We start from the raw sequence: 21,693 nt of genomic DNA, 5'->3' as shown, positions 1-21,693 counted from the left end.
AGGGGGCTGGGGCTGGTGGGCGGCTGGGTGGAGGTAGAGTGCAGGAGGCTGGGGCTGGTGGGCGGCTGGGTGGAGGTAGAGTGCAGGAGGCTGGGGCTGGTGGGTGGAGGTAGAGTGCAGGAGGCTGGGGCTGGAGGGTAGCTGGGTGGAGGTAGAGTGCAGGAGGCTGGGGCTGGAGGGTAGCTGGGTGGAGGTAGAGTGCAGGAGGCTGGGGCTGGAGGGCGGCTGGGGACGTTGAGGGCTGGAGGGCGGTCAGGGGGGATGAATGGCGGCTGGGGACGTTGGAGGGGCTGGATGGCAGTTGGGAAGGCTGGAGGGCAGCCAGGGACGTTGGGGGACTGGATGGTGTTAGGGGAGGCTGGAGGGCGGCCTGGGACATTGAGGGGGCTGGAGGATGGTCGGGGGAACTGGAGGGCTGCCGGGGACGTTGTGGAGGGTGCTGGGTGGCCGGGGACGTTGAGGGGGTTGGAGGGCAGCCATGGATGTTGGGGAGGCTGGAGGGCGGCCAGGGATGATGAGGGGGCTGGTGGGCGGCCGTGGACCTTGAGGGGTTGGAGGGCAGTCGGGGGGGCTGGATGGCGGTTGGGGAGGCTGGAGAACAGCTGGGGACGTTGAGGGGGCTGGAGGGAGGTCAGGGGGGATTGGATGGCTACCAGGGACGTTGGGGGTGCTGGATGGCGGTTGGGGGGTTTGGATGGCGGCCGGGGACGTTGAGGGGGCTGGAGGGCGGCCGTGGACGTAGGGGTGGCCGGATGGTGGTTGGTGGGGCTCGAGAGTGGCCAGGGACGTTGAGGGGGCTGGAGGGCGATCGGGGGGGACGGATGGCAGCCGGGGACCTGGGGGGGGGGGGGTTTGGGGGGGGGGGAGGGGGGCTTTTTAAGCTGATGGAAATTTGTTATGAGTGTAGGTGGAGTTAGTCCAAGGGTAATAAGTCGATGGAGCCCCCATAATAGGGGCACGGGGTATTAAAGGGCTGGAAGGAAACTCCATGGGATGGAGTCATTAGGAAAACGTTTAGGAAAACGTTTGTGTTTGGTGGGTGGAGTGAGGTCACATGTCTCATTTGTTAGCGCCAGCTAGTGGTCAGGTGCGTGGAGTTTGATTGGCGTGTCGTGTCTAGGTAGCATGAGGTATATGAATGTGGGTGGAGTCAGAGGGTACTGGGAGGAGTCTTTGGGCAGTTTGGGGGCAGTTCTTGTGCGCGGTAGTGGGAGGAGTCCAGCTCATGCCCCGCCCCCGCTCACAGGTGGACGCGCTGCGCCTGCGGCTGGAGGAGAAGGAGACCATGCTGAACAAGAAGACGAAGCAGATCCAGGAGATGTCGGAGGAGAAGGGCACCCTGTCCGGGGAGATCCACGATCTGAAGGACATGCTGGACGTGAAGGAGAGGAAGGTGAACGTGCTGCAGAAGAAGGTGAGCGAAGACCTTTCTCCATCCGGTGAACTCTCTTCTGTCCTGATGGTTTGTTACAGTGTATGAGTCTGGAGCCCAGAGGATTGTCTGCATTGGGTAGAAATGTAACAAACCCTCAGCTGTGGGGGATGTGGGGTCTGTCCACAGATACTTTGTGCTTCTGGTAGATTGTCATCCTGGGGTGAGTGACGCAATCTTACGGCATCAGTGTTGGGTGCAGTTCTCAGCTCTCACCACCAGATGGCGCAGTCTGACCACTTCTCTGCTTGTTGTTGTTGGCAGTGGTCTCGTCCTGCAACACTTGCTGAGACTTGTAGTAGCACCCCAGTATGTGTGGGCTAATCATATTTAGTCACATCGGAATGTGTCGTCGGCCCGCACCGGTCAGGTGATGGGAGGTCGGGCGCTGCTGCCCACGGCCTCGTCTCTGAACCCTTCGTCTGGCAGCGTCTTCAGACAACAAGGTGGTCTTGTCTCGTGGGATCTCCTGTGACGTTTATCCTGAATTGCCTTATTTTTGGCTGCTCATATTTTTGGAAGCCGGGCTCGTCCTGTGTACACAGGAGTCTGCGACGTGGCCCTGATGTGGCCGGCAGGTCTCACTAATTAGAGGGAAGCCTTCATCCCACGTGTGGGGCCAGGGCGGCTCGTTACCTGTCACTCGGGACCTAAGAGGTGCAGACATATGACTTACCGGAGTATCGGATGCCGGACTAAAGGAATTTCACCATATACGTGTTTGATTCCTAGATCGAGAACCTCCAGGAGCAGCTGCGGGACAAGGAGAAGCAGCTGGGCAGCCTGAAGGAACGAGTCAAATCCCTCCAAGCCGACACCACCAACACGGACACTGCCCTGACCACCTTGGAGGAGGCGCTGGCCGAGAAGGTAAGGCGGCATAAAGGCATCGGTCTGAGCTCCCAAACCTGCTCTGGACCCCGACCATTGCGGGCAGCGCTAACACGAAGGTGTCCTCTTGCCCTCAGGAGAGAATCATCGAACGTCTGAAAGACCAGAGGGACCGAGATGAACGCGAGAAGCAGGAGGAGCTGGAGTCTTACAAGAAGGAGCTGAAAGACCTGAGAGAGAAAGTCAGCACCTTACAGGGAGACCTGTCCGAGAAAGAGGTGCGTCCGGAGAACACGCGGGGGCTCGTCCGGAGAACACGCGGGGGCTCGTCCGGAGAACACGCGGGGGCTCGTCCGGAGAACACGCGGGGGCTCGTCCGGGGTATGATGGTCACCAGTGTCTGGGCATCTGGGTCATGCCGTCTCTTTTCTGGTCCGTGCAGTCTTCGCTCTTGGACCTGAAGGAACACGCCTCGACCTTGGCCTCCTCCGGCCTGAAGAAAGACTCCAGACTGAAATCCCTGGAGATCGCACTGGAGCAGAGGAAGGAGGAATGTCTGAAGCTTGAGAGCCAGCTCAGGAAGGTGAGGAGCTGGGGGCTCGTCTGTTCGAGACCCCCGATATATCGTCCCGGTGTTTCCTCGTCCGTCCAGCTCCTCTCTGAATCCAGTCTGTTTCTTGTTCGTAGCAGTCAGATGGGTCACAGCACGTTGGAAAAGCAGTAAGTCCCCACAGCATGGACCCCTGTGTGCTAAAGCTGACACCGCATGTTGTGCCCCTGTCCATGCGGCCCCCCCGTCCATGCCTGATGGCGGTTCTCATCCCCTTTGGGTTCCCAGTCCAGGGCGGGTCTCCTCATCTTCTGTGCCCTATGATTAGTCCTGTGTGGTTTTTTGGCCTTCCTGCCCCCGTCCTGTGGATGTGACTTCACCCTGCTGGGCAGTGACCGCGCCAATGGTGCCAGGTGTACCGGTAGATCCTTATGTAAACAGGCGACTGTTAATTATCACGGCGGGGTGCGGACCATCTATCCCCCCGGACCCTGGCAGCTGCCCACAGCACTGTCCCAACATGGACAGTGCTGTCTGCCTCCTCGGCCCCGGCTGGGCGCAGTCCCCATATGTTCACCATATCTGCGTCATCACAAACCAAAGTTGGTGTTCGTGCCAAGCAAACTGGAAAGTCCTAGCGAGCCGACATCATCGTCCTGCTGAGTGATGAGCTCAGCAGGAGGGACATGATGTGCAACCGATATGGCCACCCTAGGGCTCGTCATACCACGATTCCCGCAGCCCCCTTTTTTTTAATGTCACCCTTTCTCAGTTATTTTCTGTCTCGTTAGGCCCACGACGTTGCGCAGGATGCAAAATCCAACCCCGAGGTGAACGAGAGGGTCCAGCAGCTGGAGAAAGAGGTGGCGAAGCTGCGGGAGGAGGCTGGCAAGTCTCAGGCAGAGGTGGACCGGCTCCTGGACATCCTGAAGGAGATGGAGAATGAGAAGAACGAGAAGGACACGAAGATCGCCGAGCTGGAGAGGTGAGCGGGCCGGGAGGAGGTGACCTGCGCCTCTGGGGGGCGCCGCACTCCTGCTCTGTGCTCCCCCTACACCGGTATATTGGGGGTTATAACCGTCTCTGTTTCCCGTCTATAATCTTCTGTCCTGTTTATTAACTGTCTCTTTATCTGACTCTCTCTTGCTGTCTCTTTCCCGGACTTGCGGCCGTCCTCAGCGTGACATCCAGGTGAGTGCGGCTCTCATGCCGCGGCTTTACCAGTGACCGGCTATGCTCCTGGAATTGGCACCCAGCTTTGCAAGAGACAAGGGAGGGTATTTACAGGCGCACCCAATATGGCTGCCCTTGTTGGTAGTTTGTCAGTGTAGGTAATGTGTGATTAGCTCCAGAAGATTGCCTATATGAGATGAGATGGTAACAAACCCTCAGCTGTGAGGTCAGGAGGTCTGGATAAAGAATGCCGCTCACTGACAACAAGCAGAGGGCTCGAAATGGTGACAAGTGCCTACACGAGCTAAATCTTCCCCCTAAATTAAGGTTGTCAGGAATCAGTGTAGTGAGGGTGTGGAAGGGTTGTCAGCAGGAGGCAGTGTAGTGAGGATGTGGAAGGGTTGTCAGCAGGAGGCCTTGTAGAGAGGATGTGGAAGGGTTGTCAGCAGGAGGTGGTGTAGAGAAGATGTGAAAGGGTTGTCAGCAGGAGGCAGAGCAGTTAGGATAAAGAAGGCTTGTCAGCAGGAGGCAGTGTAGTGAGGATGTGGAAGGGTTGTCAGCAGGAGGCTGAACAGAGAGGACATGGAGGGGTTGTCAGCAGGAGGCAGTGTAGTGAGGATGTGGAGGGGTTGTCAGCAGGAGGCAGTGTAGAGAGAATGTGGAAGGGTTGTCAGCAGGAGGCAGTGTAGAGAGAATGTGGAACGGTTGTCAGCAGGAGGCAGTGTAGTGAGGATGTGGAACGGTTGTCAGCAGGAGGCAGAACAGAGAGGACATGGAGGGGTTGTCAGCAGGAGGCAGTGTAGTGAGGATGTGGAGGGGTTGTCAGCAGGAGGCAGTGTAGAGAGAATGTGGAAGGGTTGTCAGCAGGAGGCAGTGTAGAGAGAATGTGGAACGGTTGTCAGCAGGAGGCAGTGTAGTGAGGATGTGGAAGGGTTGTCAGCAGGAGGCTGAACAGAGAGGACATGGAGGGGTTGTCAGCAGGAGGCAGTGTAGTGAGGATGTGGAGGGGTTGTCAGCAGGAGGCAGTGTAGAGAGAATGTGGAACGGTTGTCAGCAGGAGGCAGTGTAGTGAGGATGTGGAACGGTTGTCAGCAGGAGGCAGAACAGAGAGAATGTGGAAGGGTTGTCAGCAGGAGGCAGAACAGAGAGAATGTGGAAGGGTTGTCAGCAGGAGGCAGAAACAGAGAGAATGTGGAAGGGTTGTCAGCAGGCGACAGGTTGGGTGTTGTCAGATGGGAGCAGATGTTAGCAGACTAAGGGCAGTCTACGGAAAACGTCAGGTTGTCAGTCGGAGGCAGCCCAAGGAGTTGTCAGGCTGGAGACTACCAGCAGGGGCATTGCAGAGGGGCAGTGTTGACAACGGGGGCATACTGGACTTGTTGTCAGATGTCCCATGATGCCTGCAGCCCCTCACTTGTCAGTTGTAGGACAACTGTCTCCAAGTTGCAGCCCACTAGCTTGACCCCCTGTACTCTGCAGAGACCCAGACATCCACCGTGTGCGGGGGCTGCTGGAGACCCAGGGGTTAATGCCGGTGGTCTGCCCCGTCAGCGTGCTCGCTGGCTGCTTGTGCTGAGCTGGGGTTTGCCCTGTGCCCGCTGCTCATTGTCTCTGTGCCCCCCGACGACTCTGGATGATTCTGTGCGTTTCCAGACCATCAGCAAAGCCTTTGTGTGGAGGTGCGAGGGTCACTGGAGAGACCCCGCTCTGCTCCGGCGGCCCCTGGAGACCACTTCTGCCCTGCGTAGCTGTAGGATGGGGCTGCTTGCCAACTCAGCACTGTCAGTCCCATGTAAATCCTGCTATTCCCTTAGAGGGCCTGGGCTCTGTCCAACCATAGGGAAGTGGGGGGTTAATCTGCCTGTGTGGGGGTCCTAACCCCCCATCAGGGGGCTCAGCTAATAGTAAAATAGTATTCTCGTCCCATCATAAAGATTGAGAACATTTTCCCGCCTTTTGTAGTTTTTCTGTGTCTGGGAAAGCTGGGTGACCACCGTAAAAGACTCAGCGACCACGGGCGCCATGTTGGTGGTCACCCAGCTTTCCTGGGAGCGGATAGACATGCGAGGGGGCTTCTCACCACCTAATTTATGTCTCTCACAGGCAAAACAAAGACCAGAATAAGAAGGTGGCGACGTTGAAGCACAAGGAGCAGGTGGAGAAGAAGAAGAACGCGCAGCTCCTGGAGGAGGCGAGACGCCGGGAGGACAACCTGACGGACAGCTCCCAGCAGCTGCAGGTAGGAGCGCAGAGGAACAGCGGAGCAGAGGGTGTCAGGAGCCGGGGGGCCGTACAGATTATGTCTGAGGGTACGGGGCAGGCAGTGTGGAGTAGTATCCACAGCAGCACAGAGTATTTCAGGGGAGCAGCGCCTCGTATATATCAGCAGGGAATGGAAAGGAGTCGAGGATACAGGACGGTAACCGCAGAGGAGGGCTCTGCTTTCCCCTGCAGCACAGAGTATTTCATGGGAGGACTATGAGTATTGTGACTGACGGACTGGTCTGGATCATGATGTAAGCAAGAGGATGGACGCACGTGGGGCTCAGCCTGAGCGTGGGCTCATCAGCAGTACAGAGGATTTCAGGGGAGGGCTGTACAGAGGAGGTGACTAAGTCTGGCAGCTCTGTGGTTCTCCTACCTTCCTCTCCTCTCCCAGGGCCCGTGGTCCTGACCCTCTTCCCTTTCTCCTTAGGTCTGTGGTTCTCGTGGTCCCACACCTCGGGGCTTCTGGTCTACCTCCTTCCCCTCGCACCTCGTGGGCCCTGGCATTCTCTCATCTGTGGGGTTTGCGGTCCTTCTGCCTCCATTCACGCCTATAGTCTTCTTGTTTCTTCTCTTCCCTGGGACCCGTCGTCCTGCCACTTCCCATTGCTCCAGGCTCTGTGGCCCGTCGTCCTGCCCCTGGGGCCCGTCGTCCTTGGGGTCCATCATCCTCCCACTTCCCTTTGCTCCGGTCTCTTTGGCTCGTCATCCTCCAACTTCCCATTGCTCCGGGTTCTGTGGCCCGTCCTGCCTCTGGAACCAATTATTCTTCCCTCGGGGCCCATAATCCTCTGACTTCCCATCGCTCAGGCCTCTGTGGCCCGTCGTCTTGCCCCTGGGGCCTGTCGTCCTGGCTCTGGGGCCTGTAATTATAACACTCCCCATAGTTCCAGGCTCTGTTGCCCATCATCCTGCCTCTGGGACCAATTATTCTTCCCTCTGGGCCCATCATCCTCCAACTTCCCATCACTCTGGGCTCTGTGGCCCGTCGTCTTGTCTCCGAGGACCCGTCATCTTCCCATTTCCCATCGCTCCGGTCTCTGTGTCCCGTCATCCTGCCCTCAGACCCCCCCCCCGGCGCCCGTCGTCCTTCCGCTTCCTATCGATCTGGGGTCCTCCCGTCTCCTTTCACCCGGGGCCTGTGGTGGTCTCTGCTGTCTAATAGAGGATTATTAACCCCTCCATGGACAACGTTCAGTCGCTGCGCCTCACGTGTGCCGTCCGGATGACCAGAAGTGACAGCATTCATTTACACTCCGGCTGATACAAGACCTGGGGGGCATAAAGCAAAGAGACCCCACATCCTGAATAACGGAGCTCACTGTTTTACAGTGTCTTAGTCTTTTTCCAGATTATCAAGCGGTGTCTTAATTAATCCAGTTTATTGCCGGGTTACGAGATTATCAAATTCTGGAATTATGGACGTTTCTTTTTGCTGGAAAATGAAGTCTGCAATGCAAAAAATGCAACGATTTGTGCTGGATAATCCAGACCATCAGATTCCAGATTACAGGAGGCTCCTGTTCATTGTCCTCAGAGATTCCAGACCATCAGATTCCAGATTACAGGAGGCTCCTGTTCATTGTCCTCAGAGATTCCAGACCATCAGATTCCAGATTACAGGAGGCTCCTGTTCATTGTCCTCAGAGATTCCAGACCATCAGATTCCGGATTACAGGAGGCTCCTGTTCATTGTCCTCAGAGATTCCAGACGATCAGATTCTGGATTACAGGAGGCTCCTGTTCATTGTCCTCAGAGATTCCAGACCATCAGATTCCAGATTACAGGAGGCTCCTGTTCATTGTCCTCAGAGATTCCAGACCATCAGATTCCAGATTACAGGAGGCTCCTGTTCATTGTCCTCAGAGATTCCAGACAATCAGATTCCGGATTGCAGGAGACTCCTGTTCATTGTCCTCAGAGATTCCAGACCATCAGATTCTGGATTACAGGAGGCTCCTGTTCATTGTCCTCAGCGATTCCAGACCATCAGATTCCGGATTACAGGAGACTCCTGTTCATTGTCCTCAGCGATTCCAGACCATCAGATTCTGGATTACAGGAGGCTCCTGTTCATTGTCCTCAGCGATTCCAGACCATCAGATTCCGGATTGCAGGAGACTCCTGTTCATTGTCCTCAGAGATTCCAGACTATCAGATTCCAGATTACAGGAGGCTCCTGTTCATTGTCCTCAGAGATTCCAGATCATCAGATTCCGGATTACAGGTTTAGCCGCTCATACTCGCCCGAACACATCGTTTCCAACCTCTCCTGGCTTAGGATTCTCATTGCCGGAAATTCTAGAGTATTGGATTCCAGATTATCGGACATCTGCTGTGATGTTTTCTTTTTCAGACTTAATGTAGGCCGGCCGTAGACCACCGCACCCCTGGAGCCGCAGGTTTGGGGTCAGTTCACAGAAAACGCCGTTTTAGAAACCTTCTGGTCTCCGCGGTTTTGGCCGGAATCAATAGCACGGAAAATAAGATGAGCAAGTTCCCGTGGGCGACCATCTGCGCGTCCCACCATATAAATACCCGGTGGCACACGCCCCGCTGACCCCAGAAGATGGCGGCCGGCCCCCTCCGATGTCACAGGAGGAGAGCGATGATAATCAGATGGTTTTCACGTTGTTTTTTTTTTCTTTTTTTCCCCTTTGGACGGATTCCTGCCGCCGCTTTGAGGTCTCGTTCCTCGTCAGTCTCCAGGTGGAAATATGTTAAGAACATCCCCGAAACCTTTCCTCTTCGCGTCTGGCGGAGGGTGCAGCGACAGAGGCTCCATTCACAGAGATGGATTAGGGCCCCTCCAATTAGTCAGCGGGGGGCTCTCTAAGAGGCCGTGATTGAGGTGCTTGGCCTCCGCCTCTCAGGTTGTTGTGTTTGGGAGGATGAATTTTGGGTCTCCGAGGGGACGGTGGTTTTTGGAGACTCGCTCGGGGACCGTCCAGGCAGCCATCTTTACTCCCTCCGCTGGCTGGGGGCCAGGGTGTCCGGCGCGGGGCTTGCGGTTTGTGCCTGTTTACTTTGGACACACAGAAGCCGTTTTACTGGATGTGTCTCGTTCTGAGGAAGTCGCGGCCGTGGCCTCCGAGAGCGTCAGGGCGGCCACAGGACGTCTCGCAGGAGACAGCCGCCGGACCTAAAGCTGCAGCTGCATGTCCCCCGTCCCCCTTTAATTTTTCCAAGACCTCTGCTTGCTGTCAGTAAATGACGACGTCTTAAGAAGCAGAAAACCCGTCCAGATCAGTGAAAACTACAACTCCCAGCATGCCCTGGCTAGCTGCATTTCCTCTTTACCTTTTTGTGTGCGTGATCTATTAACTCTTCACTAACCGGAAGGGTCTACTCACCGGTCTGTCTACTAACTACTCTCGTCGCCTGTGGCTTCCTATCCTCCGCTGCTGTCTCTGTGACTCCATGGCCGACGCCGCGCCGTTCTCCTGCTGGACGCCCTCTTTGCACTGGATTTTTCACCACTAACCTCCTGCTTCTTCTCATCTCCTCCTTGCTGACGGTTTCCTCTCTGCCTGGGGTCTCTAGCGCCTCCTCACCCGTCTGCCTTCCTCTCCGCAGGACGTCATGCATCAGAAGGACGACCGCATCGAAGAACTGGAAGAGGCGCTGCGCGAAAGCGTGCAGATCACCGCCGAGCGGGAAATGGTGCTGGCCCAGGAGGAGTCCGCCAGGGCCGACTATCAGAAGCAGGTCAGCCGCCGGGTGCCGGGGTGCACCGCCAACCACACACGTCTTCTCCAGTCACTCCCAGAGCTGCATTCTGAATTCTGCCGTCTGCAGCCATTTCTGACTGATTTTGGGGTTACAGCGGGGGTCGCCTGTTTCTCCTTATGCTGCAAAACTACAACTCCCAGCATGGTTATTCATATCATTTAAGGGGCTGCATACAAGTTTCCTCTGAGAGTGTGGTGATTGGCTCAGTGAGATAAAAGAATGCTTTTCCCTACGGAGGAGCTGGCTCAGTGGGGAAACGTACCAGATAGCTCTTTTAAATGCATAGACCAGAGGACTAGGTAAAAAGACTATTGGATAGCATGTATTCCCAATCCTTGGCTCAGTGAGAACGTGCTCCAATGTTCGATAGAAAGTCCAGGCTTAACAGCTTACTAATTGACGGGATCCTTTTACTTTGCAGCTGGAAAGTGTTGGCTCAGTAGCTATGTGCGAATTTTTGCTTTGCATGGTAAGGAGTTGGTGTGCGGCTCAGTGGGAACACAACCTTGTATCTATTACACGACTGTAGCACAGCATGGCAAGAAAACAGTACATGGATGAGTGGGTAACACGTCCTTGAATCTGTTACTGTAGTTGCACTACACAAGTTGATGAGAAAATATTGGGTGGATCAGTGGGAACATCTTCCCACAATAATTACATAATTTCCCTAGGCGTCTCTGGTACACATATTGGTAAGGAGATTGTAGGGGGGGGTGGCTCAGTGGGAACATGAAATTGTGAATATTAGGAAGATTTGTCTAGGATTTGTATTTATAGGATAAAAATGAGAGCTTGTGCAGCTCAGTGGGTATATTTCCTTGTACTTTTTTACATTAGGTAGATTGAACACGTTATGAAGGAGATGTGCAGCTTAGTGGGAAAATGTTCTAGTGTTCTTACTTTGACTAAGTAAGGAGCCTTGTTATGTTAGTTTTAGAAGATACGGTGTGTGGTTCAGTGAGTAAATGTCCTTCAGTACATTAGCTTAGGAATTTATAAAAAGGACAGTATGAGTAGGAGCTTGTCCTAGTGACCACTACACAAGTTAGTTCTTGACTGACTCAGTGGGTAAATGCCTTGGGTATCTTCCCAATGTTCTGCCGTTGTGAATACAATGTGTTAATCACTTTAGCTTAGTATGGGACTTTATTGGACGATTTGACAATGGAGCAGTGTGTGGCTCAGTGAGTATATGTCCTTGTGTACTTTAGCACAGTTGGAGGATTTGATGCACAGGATGATGAGACTGTTGGGCCATTACATTGGTCTAATGGCAAAGGTGGGTGAGGATTTAGTGCACGGCTCAGTGGGTAGGTGTTTCGGCTCCCTTTACATTAGGATGATTTTGCTTCCGCCATACACCGTGCCTGTATAATTGCATGCTTACCTCCTATCTTGTCTCTCTGCCTGTCCGAAGCGGTCTTGTGAAGCGCTGCATGACGTCGGTCACCCTGCCTTTAAATGGTGCAAGGTATAGTGAGCCACCCGTGCCCGAACTGTGGTGACCTTCCTCCCCAGGACCTGTTTACCCTTCGCCTGATTAGTAACCCCACACCGCTGCCCGATCCCGCAGCCGTCATCACTCTCCCTCCATCTGACAATAAAGTGTGACGGCAGGCTGTAAAGCAAGCTGCTTCCCCTGGAGATTCTCCTGCCCTACTGACCTCTAGTGGCCAAGACCGAATATTACATCCCAGGAAAGTCTCCTACAAGCTGCTGATAGTGACTCTGTCCCTGATCTTCCCTTTCCTCTCGCCGGCGGCGGCCGACCTGATTAATAAGTAACATCTTCCTGCTCTCGATTAATTTCTTCGCCTCGTTAATCGCTGGACAAGCGGTTTAATAACTTAGTTGCGACTCCGCGGTGACATCCTTGCTCTAATCTACGAACCTTTAATCACCAACCCAATTAATCATTCCCCTCCAGGCTCGTCATGCAGGACGGGCACTTGCTGTAGTCATTCCCTCGTGTGTAGGAGGGGGTGCCAGAGGGTGAGGGGGGGCCCAAAAAAGCAGCGACGACGTGCCGGTGTCTGTCTGGTCACATACCCCCCTCCCCTGTCCATGACATCAATTCTCCTCCCCACATCTTCCAAGAAGAGGGTGGTTTTCTTCAGACTTTCCAGCAACCGCCGTCACCTTAGGTGACCTTTGCATAGTGGGAAAGGATCCACCGTGCAGTTATACAGTGTGGCGTCCTGCTGGGAGCTGTAGTACCACCAACCACTGTCACCGGCTTTACAATTAAGTTTCCCTATAATGAAATGTTTTGCAACTTTCTGCTAACTTTTTCTCCCTGTTCATTAACCCCCTCGCCCCTCTCCAAGTATTACAGCAGTGAACTCTGCGCCCGCCACCAGTTTCTGTCCAGTACGGTCACCTGCAGTCCTATGTAAATTTACATATAACACATGGTGATGTCACAATCTCGGCTCTGCTATGTCTGACACTGCTTTTCGTGGTTCCCGAGGCCGCCCCCTCCTTGCTGTGTCCCACCCTGACGTCCGGCGACGCTCCACCTGACTTCTCGTGCAGTGGCAGCCCCTCGGTCAGAGCGACGGCGGCCAGGTGACCGGGGCAGACAGACAGCGCTCTGTTCCCAGAATCATCCCCATCCTTTTAATGCCACTACAACACACGCCGGGGTAAATGACGGGCGCTGCTCGCAGAAAAGTCCATCGGCCTCATGGAAAAAGGACAAATGTTCCCAATGTGCTCGCCGCGAGGACTGATCCCACATTCACTCGCTGACCTTGGCTGCTAAAATCCCCCCCCCCCAGTCCTCTCTAATTATAATTAGCTGGTAATCAGAGGGTCATTATGGAGGCCGTGAAACCCCCTCTTGTTCTGCCGCACACTGCTGAGGGGGCAGCCAGTCCTTAAAGAAACAGAAACCCCCCCACAAAAGAGCGGCAGCAGCCACGCGCGCCTGCTCCTTTCAGAAGCTAAAATACAAACACTTTTTTTTAATCCCTGGAATTAGTCCCACCTTGATGTAAAAAGCAGTCATAACGGCTGATAACAGGGAGTAATAGCTACAGCGCACCTTTTCCTTTACTCCCCTCCCCCTGTTAGTGCGCTGGTGCTGTGGGGTCTCCTGTCTTCCCTCCGGCAGCCGTTGACTCGCTGCCCATGTCTCCCGCAGGTGGAGGAGCTGATGATGGCCATGGAGAAGGTGAAGCAGGAGCTGGAGTCCATGAAGGCCAAACTGTCGTCCACGCAGCAGTCGCTGGCCGAGAAGGAGATCCACCTGACGAGCCTCCGGGCCGAGCGCCGCAAGCACCTGGAGGAGGTGCTGGAGATGAAGTAAGAAGCCGGGAAGCCATGCTTGCTGTCAGTGAATGCAAACCTCCATTGTCTGCCCCTAATGTCAAATGTCCATCGTAAGAAATCGGATCCAATCCTAACTATTGCGACAGACCCTAAGCTGTGATAATCTCCTCAGTGGGGTACATTCACTGACAGCAAGCAAAGATCTTGTGTCCTTTTAATCAGGGACCCTCATGCAGGAACTGTACAACCAGTGCAGGGACTACTGATCCCATCATTGTGTTGTTTGGACAAATTGTCCGGTTTTATAGTCCGGAGCTGAACTCTCTATTCTGCTCTCTGCGAGTTGTGTTCACGGAACTTCCTATGAATGTAGCTGAATTATGAATGCAGCTCTGGAGTAGAAGTGCAGGATTTTAAGAGACTGTTTTGGATCGGGGGCTGTGCGCTCTTGGTGAGGTCTCCACCACACTTGTCCGATCAGGCGTTAACAGCAGAGGCCGCCGCCGCTCGCCCCGTCATGGGCATTCCTCCAGGGCAACGGGCATTCCTCCAGGGCAAGGAGCGGCTCCAGGAGGCAGAATCCGCCGCTACTTTATAATGTAATCGCTTACGTGGCTAATGAGGCATGAAAGGAGTTTGGCAGCGGTGAGGATGCGGGAGCCCGAAGCCGGGTCTGAGCCAGCAGCACAGAGGATTTCAGGGTGTGAGTGGATGTCCTCTGCCTGAGGCCCCAGCTGTGATTTTCCCAGTGGTGACCGTGTTGCCACCAGTTGTCATCACCCGCCCTGCAGAGGTCAGACCCCACTTAACACAGTTTATTTTACACCCTGCGTTTGCCGCCTGTCCTCCCCTCCCCCGCTGCCTGATCCCACACCAAGGGACGCTGCTTTTTTTTTTTTTCTGTCTGTATCTGGGATAGCGACCTGACAACCAGTATGGCCACAATTATTACACCAGTTACTTGTCACCCTGCGCATAGAGTTCAGTCTGGAAGATGCTGAGCTCGGTCTTGGTGATGATGTGGCCTCTGGGGGGCGCTGTGTGATGCGTCCGATGTTCTCACTTCTCTGTGTCTCTTTCCTCACAGGCAGGAAGCTCTGCTCGCCGCCATCAGCGAGAAAGACGCCAACATCGCGCTGCTGGAACTGTCCTCGTCCCGTAAGAAGAAGACGCAGGAGGAGGTGGCGTCGCTGAAGAGGGAGAAGGACCGACTGGTGCAGCAGCTCAAGCAGCAGGTGAGCGGACGAGACAGAGAAAGGGTCTTATAGGTTCTGTAGTGACATCCAGAGCTGCACATACAGATAGCAGTGCATCATGGGAGCTCAGATGTCAGTACCGATAGCAGTGCATCATGGGCCCTCAGGTGTCAGTACAGAGATCTGTACATCGTGAGCGCTCGGCCGTTAGTACAAAGAGCAGTGCATTATGGGAGCTCAGGTGTCAGTACAGGTAGCAGTGCATCGTGGGAGCTCAGATATCAGTACAGAGATCTGTGCATCGTGGGCGCTCAGGTGTCAGTACAGAGATCTGTACATCGTGAGCGCTCAGGTGTCAGTACAGAGAGCGGTGCATCATAGGTGCTCAGGTGTCAGTTCAGAGAGCGGTGCATCATGGGCCCTTAGGTGTCAGTACAGAGATCTGTAGATCGTGAGCGCTCGGGTGTTAGTAAAAAGAGCAGTGCATTATGGGAGCTCAGGTGTCAGTACAGCTAGCGCTCAGGTGTCAGTACAAAAAGCAGTGCATTATGGAAGCTCAGGTGTCGGTATAGCGAGCGGTGCATCGTCGGAGCTCAGGTGTCCGTACAGAGAGTGGTGCATCGTGGGAGCTCAGGTGTCAGTACAGAGTGGTGTATCATGGGCACTCAGGTGTCAGTACAGAGATCTGTGCGTCCTGAGAGCTCAACTGTTAGTACAGAGATTGCCCAGACTCTATACAACTGTAACAAACCCTCAGATGTGAGAAGCACGAGGTCTGCATCACTTACTCAGACTGTGCAGTAGTTCAGTGACAGCAAGCAGGGTTATTGAGAAGGGAATCATTTTACCATAACCTGCATTAGAAGCTGCAGAGCTTTATTCACATTGCAGCATTATTGTCACCGCCACTAACCCTTTCCTGGCAGGTTGTCCGCAGCCCCCGTGGATGGGGTGGGGGACGGCTATGAATTAATGCCCTGGTTCTCGGTTTTATGCTTTGATGATGGGTATGACACTCTGACAGGATGACATCAGATGGAAACGCTGCCAGCAAAGGGGAAAATTCTGTCTGCCCTGCCACACGGTAAATGAGCTCCGCGCACAGCTGTGCCAGAGACGTCGTCCTCCCCTCCTATATGGTACATTCTGCCAGAGCCAATGTTCTGTCATCATAAGGACACGCGGGCCAGACCATCGGTGCTGTCTGGAGAGGGGTGACCACCTGGAAAGATTCACCTTTTCCTGTCGTGAATCACAGATGAATCAATGGTGGGTGCAGGACTCCCACCCTCCTGCCTGACGGCCAGGATCTCAGCCCCCCAAAGCATCTGCCACCTGCTGCCCCCCGATCTCTCAGCCGTGCTGCTGCCTAGTGCTGAACCTCAGCATCTCCTCCTGTCACAATGAGGTGCCCATCGATGGCAGCCGCAAGTTCTTCTGATGACTACAAGAGGCGTCTCCAGGGTTGTACTTTGGGAAATGTTCTTGAATGTGGTGCTGCCCGGTCGTAATCGTCAGCTCCTTGGCCCGCTGACCCCGCTACTCCGCTGTTCAGAAACTCGGGACGAAACTCTTCCATCAAGACGTAAAACAGTAAAGAATCTGGAAAGTGACATAATATCACAGGAATGGGGGGAGTCAGCGGCCCCCTTACTGGGACTGTGACAGCATTGCTGACACTGCTGTCCACTACCTGCAGTGCCCACTACAGGGGTCTCAGTTTCACCATCAATCACAATGGTTTCTGCATGACAGGCGACGTCTCCCCCAGAATAACCGAGATTCTTCACTGCGGGGAAAGCAAATAACGTCTCGTGATGACACCGGCGAGGGGCTGTGTGTCCCCACATCATACAGACGGTCATGGGGCACTACAACTCCCACTGTTATATGTACATCCTGTGTTATACTCCAGAGCTGCACTCACTATTCTGCTGGTGCAGTCACTGTGTACATACATTACATTACTGACCCTGAGTTACCTCCTGTATTATACCCCAGAGCTGCACTCACTATTCTGCTGGTGCAGTCACTGTGTACATACATTACATTACTGATCCTGAGTTACCTCCTGTATTATACCCCAGAGCTGCACTCACTATTCTGCTGGTGCAGTCACTGTGTACATACATTACATTACTGATCCTGAGTTACATCCTGTATTATACTCCAGAGCTGCACTCACTATTCTGCTGGTGCAGTCACTGTGTACATACATTACATTACTGATCCTGAGTTACATCCTGTATTATACCCCAGAGCTGCACTCACTATTCTGCTGGTGCAGTCACTGTGTACATACATTACATTACTGATCCTGAGTTACCTCCTGTATTATACCCCAGAGCTGCACTCACTATTCTGCTGGTGCAGTCACTGTGTACATACATTACATTACTGATCCTGAGTTACATCCTGTATTATACCACAGAGCTGAGCTCACTATTCTACTGGTGAACTAATGTATATACGCAGTGACTGCACCAGCAGAATAGTGAGTGCAGCTCTGGAGTATAATACAGGATGTAACTCAGGATCAGTAATGTATGTACACAGTGACTGCACCAGCAGAATAGTGAGTGCAGCTCTGGAGTATAATACAGGATGTAACTCAGGATCAGTAATGAATGTACACAGTGACTGCACCAGCAGAATAGTGAGTGCAGCTCTGGGGTATAATACAGGATGTAACTCAGGATCAGTAATGTAATGTATGTACACAGTGACTGCACCAGCAGAATAGTGAGTGCAGCTCTGGAGGATAATACAGGATGTAACTCAGGATCAGTAATGTAATGTACACAGTGACTGCACCAGCAGAATAGTGAGTGCAGCTCTAGGGTATAATACAGGAGGTAACTCGGGATCAGTAATGTATGTACACAGTGACTGCACCAGCAGAATAGTGAGTGCAGCTCTGGGGTATAATACAGGAGGTAACTCAGGATCAGTAATGTATGTACACAGTGACTGCACCAGCAGAATAGTGAGTGCAGCTCTGGGGTATAATACAGGATGTAACTCAGGATCAGTAATGTATGTACACAGTGACTGCACCAGCAGAATAGTGAGTGCAGCTCTGGAGTATAATACAGGATGTAACTCAGGATCAGTAATGTATGTACACAGTGACTGCACCAGCAGAATAGTGAGTGCAGCTCTGGGGTATAATACAGGATGTAACTCAGGATCAGTAATGTATGTACACAGTGACTGCACCAGCAGAATAGTGAGTGTAGCTCTGGGGTATAATTCTCCTGTGTCTGCGGTGCCTCTGCGTGTTGTTTCTGCCTCCATCCTATGACTTCTGTCCTTTCCTATAGCGCCCCCTGCTTTTCCCCCGCTCTTGCCCCCGGCGCCCTCTTACCACCTTGCCTTTGTGTCGCCCCATCCTTCTCTTCTTGGGTACGTTGTTTCCTGTTTTCGGTGACGCCTCCTCGTGTCGGCGACTTTTAGCCCAAGATGAAATAGTTTGTCCTGTGAGTAATATTTATCTGCCCCCGGGGGTCCCATCGCTGTGTCAGCAGCCCCCCTGACTGCGCGGCACATCTGTGCGAGTTTTGCTCTGATGTCCCACGTATGTATTCAGCTGTTAACCCTTGTCCTTGTTGTGGCTGAGTGACCCCCTCCGTGTTATGTATTGGGGGGTTATTGTAGGACGAGGTGCTGAGAGCCTGCGCTGTTAACCCTTTACTGTAAATGTCGGGATCAGGTGCACGCTGCCCTCTTGTGCCCCACGTCGGATGTGCTTGTATGACAGCCATATTGGGAGTCACCCAGCTTTCCCAGGACCAGATATCTCCACTTTTTAATCTTTTTCTCTCTCTGATCGCAGACGCAGAACAGGATGAAATTGATGGCGGACAACTACGAAGCCGACCACCTGAAGACGTCTGCCCAGTCCAACCAGACCAACCACAAGCCCTCCCCCGATCAGGTAGGATGGCCTGGGACCCCCCAGTGTCCTCAATACCCACAATATGGCGGACAGAGCGGTGGCATTGAGCAGTCACTGGACTCGTATGTACGGGTTCACCGCATCGTGTGGCTTCACCGCCGGGTACGTGTGTATAATATTGCCTTTGTTACTAACCCGGTGTTTGTTTTGTCCCTCATGCTGCTCTTTGACGCCTCTTCCACCCTCATCCGCCCCCATAGGATGATGAGGAGGGTATTTGGGCATAACCAATGAGATGATTAGGTCAGCCATTTTGTTCAGAACGGTGAGAACTCGCTTTGGCTTTATCCCGGGATCTGTCGTCTTCTGCATGTCTTGTCTGCATGTCGCCAGTGCCGTGCTCCCCCCCCCCCCCCTGCCCCTGTCATGTGCCCGCCGCCCTCCTCCTCCTCGCCGCCATATGCGGTGGCTTGTACAGTTTCATCCACAATGTCGCTATCTGGTCATTCATGCACCTCCGTCATTAATGTACTGCTGATGTTGGCCATTAGGGGCGCTGTTCACTGCTCTTGCCTGCGCCTTCTTTGGACAGAGCCATCCCCACCAGTACCAGGTCCGGTGAACCTCGGCGGCATAAATTGTTGCACAGACCCGAATGCTCAGGACAGACTGCCGGCTGTTAATGTGTGAAATTAAAACCCCCCAAAAAGGAAAAAAGAATCAAATTCTTAGCTCCTCTCCCCCCCCAAATTACATCATGACAGTGATGCTTTGTTCTCGCCACCCGTGAGCTTAAAGTGAAAGGTGAAGGGGTTAATCAGGATTTAATCCCACTTTTCTGGGGGGTTTTATCCTCCCTCCTCTCCCTGTTGTTGGAGAGATTCACTGAGCATGTAATTAGCGGAATGCGGAGGACCCCCCAGCCCAGCCCCCGCACCTGTGATGTCTATGGGAACCACATAGCTGCCACCTATTCAGGCATCGTCCCTGAGCCCCTCGCTAACCCTTTCCCACCCAACCGCCATCACTCCGCTCTGCACCTAAAATATCCTAGTAACGTTTTTCAAGGGGCTTTTTTTTTAACCAAGCATACTGTAACGAACCCCCTGCTGTGAAACGCGCCAGCAGCACAAAGCCCCCCCCCCCATGTCCTGACAGATTTATCTGCGCTGACACATTGTACCAGACTGCAATTATCTCCACTGGCTGCAGATTGCAACTGGGAGAAACTATTAGGTCTATAAGTGTGACAGCAAGCGGCACGGAGACGGCGACAATGTCTTACTGTGCGATCACGGGGCGTACGCAGCTCCCCCGGTGTCGGTGCCCTTCTCTTCCCCCCCCCCCCCCACTCCCGGCGTCGGCGCCCTTCTCTCTCCCCCTCCGTTGTTGGCTCCCTTCTCTCTCTCTTTTCTCTCTCTCCCCCTCCGGTATCGGCACCCTTCTCTCTCTTCCTCTCTCCTCTCTTCTCCCTCCCCAGTGTCGGCGCCTTTCTCTCTCTTTCCCCCCCGGTGTCGGTGCCCTTCTCTCTCCTCCCCCCCCCCCTCTGGTGTCTGTGCCCCTCTCTCTTCCCTCCCCCTCCGGTGTCGGCGCCCTTCTCTCTCCCCCCTCCCCCCCCCTCCGGTGTCGGTGCCCTTCTCTCTCTCTCTCTCTCTCTCTCTCTCTCTCTCTCGTCGGTGCCATTCTCTCTCCTCCCCCGCCTCCGGTGTCTGTGCCCCCCCCCCCCTCCGGTGCCTGTGCCCCCCCCCCCCCCCCCTCCGGTGCCTGTGCCCTTCTCTCTCCCCCCCCCCTCCGGTGTCGGTGCCCTTCTCTCTCTCCCCCCCTCCAGTGTCGGTGCCCTTCTCTCTCTCCCCCCCTCCAGTGTCGGTGCCCTTCTCTCTCCCCCCCCCCTCCAGTGTCGGTGCCCTTCTCTCTCTCCCCCCCCCCCTCCAGTGTCGGTGCCCCTCTCTCTCTCTCTCTCTCTCTCCCCCCCCCCCCCTCCGGTGCCTGTGCCCTTCTCTCTCTCCCCCCTCCGGTGTCGGTGCCCTTCTCTCTCCCCCCCCCTCCATTGTCGGTGCCCTTCTCTCTCTCCCCCCCCCCCTCCGGTCTCGGTGCCCCTCTCTCTCTCTCTCTCTCTCTCCCCCCCCCCCCTCCGGTGTCAGTGCCCTTCTCTCTCCCCCCCCCCCCCCTCCGATGTCGGTGCCCTTCTCTCTCTCCCCCCCTCCAGTGCCGGTGCCCTTCTCTCTCTCCCCCCCCCTCCGGTCTCAGTGCCCCTCTCTCTCTCTCCCCCCCCCCCCCCCTCCGGTGCCTGTGCCCTTCTCTCTCTCCCCCCTCCGGTGTCGGTGCCCTTCTCTCTCGCTCCTCCGGTGTCGGTGCCCTTCTCTCTCTCCCCCCCTCCATTGTCAGTGCCCTTCTCTCTCCCCCCCTCCATTGTCGGTGCTTTTCTCTCTCTCCCCCCCCCCCCCCCCCTCCGGTGTCGGTGCCCTTCTCTCTCTCCCCCCCCCCCCCCCCTCCATTGTCGGTGCTTTTCTCTCTCTCCCCCCCCCCTCCAGTGTCAGTGCCCTTCTCTCTCCCCCCCTCCATTGTCGGTGCTTTTCTCTCTCTCCCCCCCCCCCCCCCCTCCGGTGTCGGTGCCCTTCTCTCTCCCCCCCCCCTCCATTGTCGGTGCTTTTCTCTCTCTCCCCCCCCCCCCCTCCAGTGTCGGTGCCCTTCTCTCTCCCCCCCCCCCCCCCTCCATTGTCGGTGCTTTTCTCTCTCTCCCCCCCCCCCCCCTCCAGTGTCAGTGCCCTTCTCTCTCCCCCCCTCCATTGTCGGTGCTTTTCTCTCTCTCCCCCCCCCCCCCTCCGGTGTCGGTGCCCTTCTCTCCCCCCCCCCCCTCCAGTGTCAGTGCCCTTCTCTCTCCCCCCCTCCATTGTCGGTGCTTTTCTCTCTCTCCCCCCCCCCCCCCCCCTCTGGTGTCGGTGCCCTTCTCTCTCCCCCCCCCCCCCTTCTCTCCCCCCCCCCCCCCTCCATTGTCGGTGCTTTTCTCTCTCTCCCCCCCCCCCCCTCCAGTGTCAGTGCCCTTCTCCTGGGATATCTCTTATCTGAGACCCTCGGCCAGCGCAGGGTGTGATGTTAAGTGTCGGCCATTGTCCTTATCATGTATCCTGGTGATTCCTCCCGTCACGGATCTGGCACATTCCTGCCCACAGACGACATCTCGCAGGCGACTAAATATTTGGTTTCCCGGCGACGGGCGGCTGTGAGGAGCACGGGCAGCACGTGGTGACGGCCCCGGGGCCCAGTGTACGGATATAAGGTCCTCTGGCTTTCCAATAATTTGCATCAGTGGCCCGGGGGATTCTGGGTAAGGAGGAGCGC

The 21,693-nt window shown here is 54.9% G+C and overlaps 1 protein-coding gene across 13 annotated transcripts in view; it reads left to right on the top strand.

Annotated features, from left to right (window-relative positions):
• The window catches only part of ERC1 (ELKS/RAB6-interacting/CAST family member 1), a 66,727-nt gene that overhangs the window by 38,272 nt on the left and 6,762 nt on the right, over positions 1-21,693 (top strand). For 3 of the 13 annotated variants that reach the window (XM_077267042.1, XM_077267037.1, XM_077267038.1), the window contains 12 exons: positions 1,247-1,414; positions 2,165-2,302; positions 2,401-2,541; positions 2,706-2,846; positions 2,951-2,983; positions 3,605-3,798; positions 3,993-4,004; positions 6,090-6,225; positions 9,829-9,960; positions 13,133-13,293; positions 14,348-14,495; positions 18,292-18,393. In XM_077267042.1, coding sequence (XP_077123157.1) covers positions 1,247-1,414; positions 2,165-2,302; positions 2,401-2,541; positions 2,706-2,846; positions 2,951-2,983; positions 3,605-3,798; positions 3,993-4,004; positions 6,090-6,225; positions 9,829-9,960; positions 13,133-13,293; positions 14,348-14,495; positions 18,292-18,393 — 1,506 coding nt within the window. Of the gene's footprint in view, positions 1-1,246; positions 1,415-2,164; positions 2,303-2,400; positions 2,542-2,705; positions 2,847-2,950; positions 2,984-3,604; positions 3,799-3,992; positions 4,005-6,089; positions 6,226-9,828; positions 9,961-13,132; positions 13,294-14,347; positions 14,496-18,291; positions 18,394-18,614; positions 18,680-21,693 lie in introns of all 13 variants that reach the window. The other 10 variants (XM_077267049.1, XM_077267048.1, XM_077267044.1 and 7 more) reach the window with 8 other exon arrangements.

The sequence above is a fragment of the Ranitomeya variabilis genome, chromosome 5 (genome assembly GCF_051348905.1).
Source record: "Ranitomeya variabilis isolate aRanVar5 chromosome 5, aRanVar5.hap1, whole genome shotgun sequence".
Lineage (NCBI taxonomy): Eukaryota > Metazoa > Chordata > Amphibia > Anura > Dendrobatidae > Ranitomeya > Ranitomeya variabilis.
This window is presented reverse-complemented; position numbering and strand designations above follow the sequence as displayed.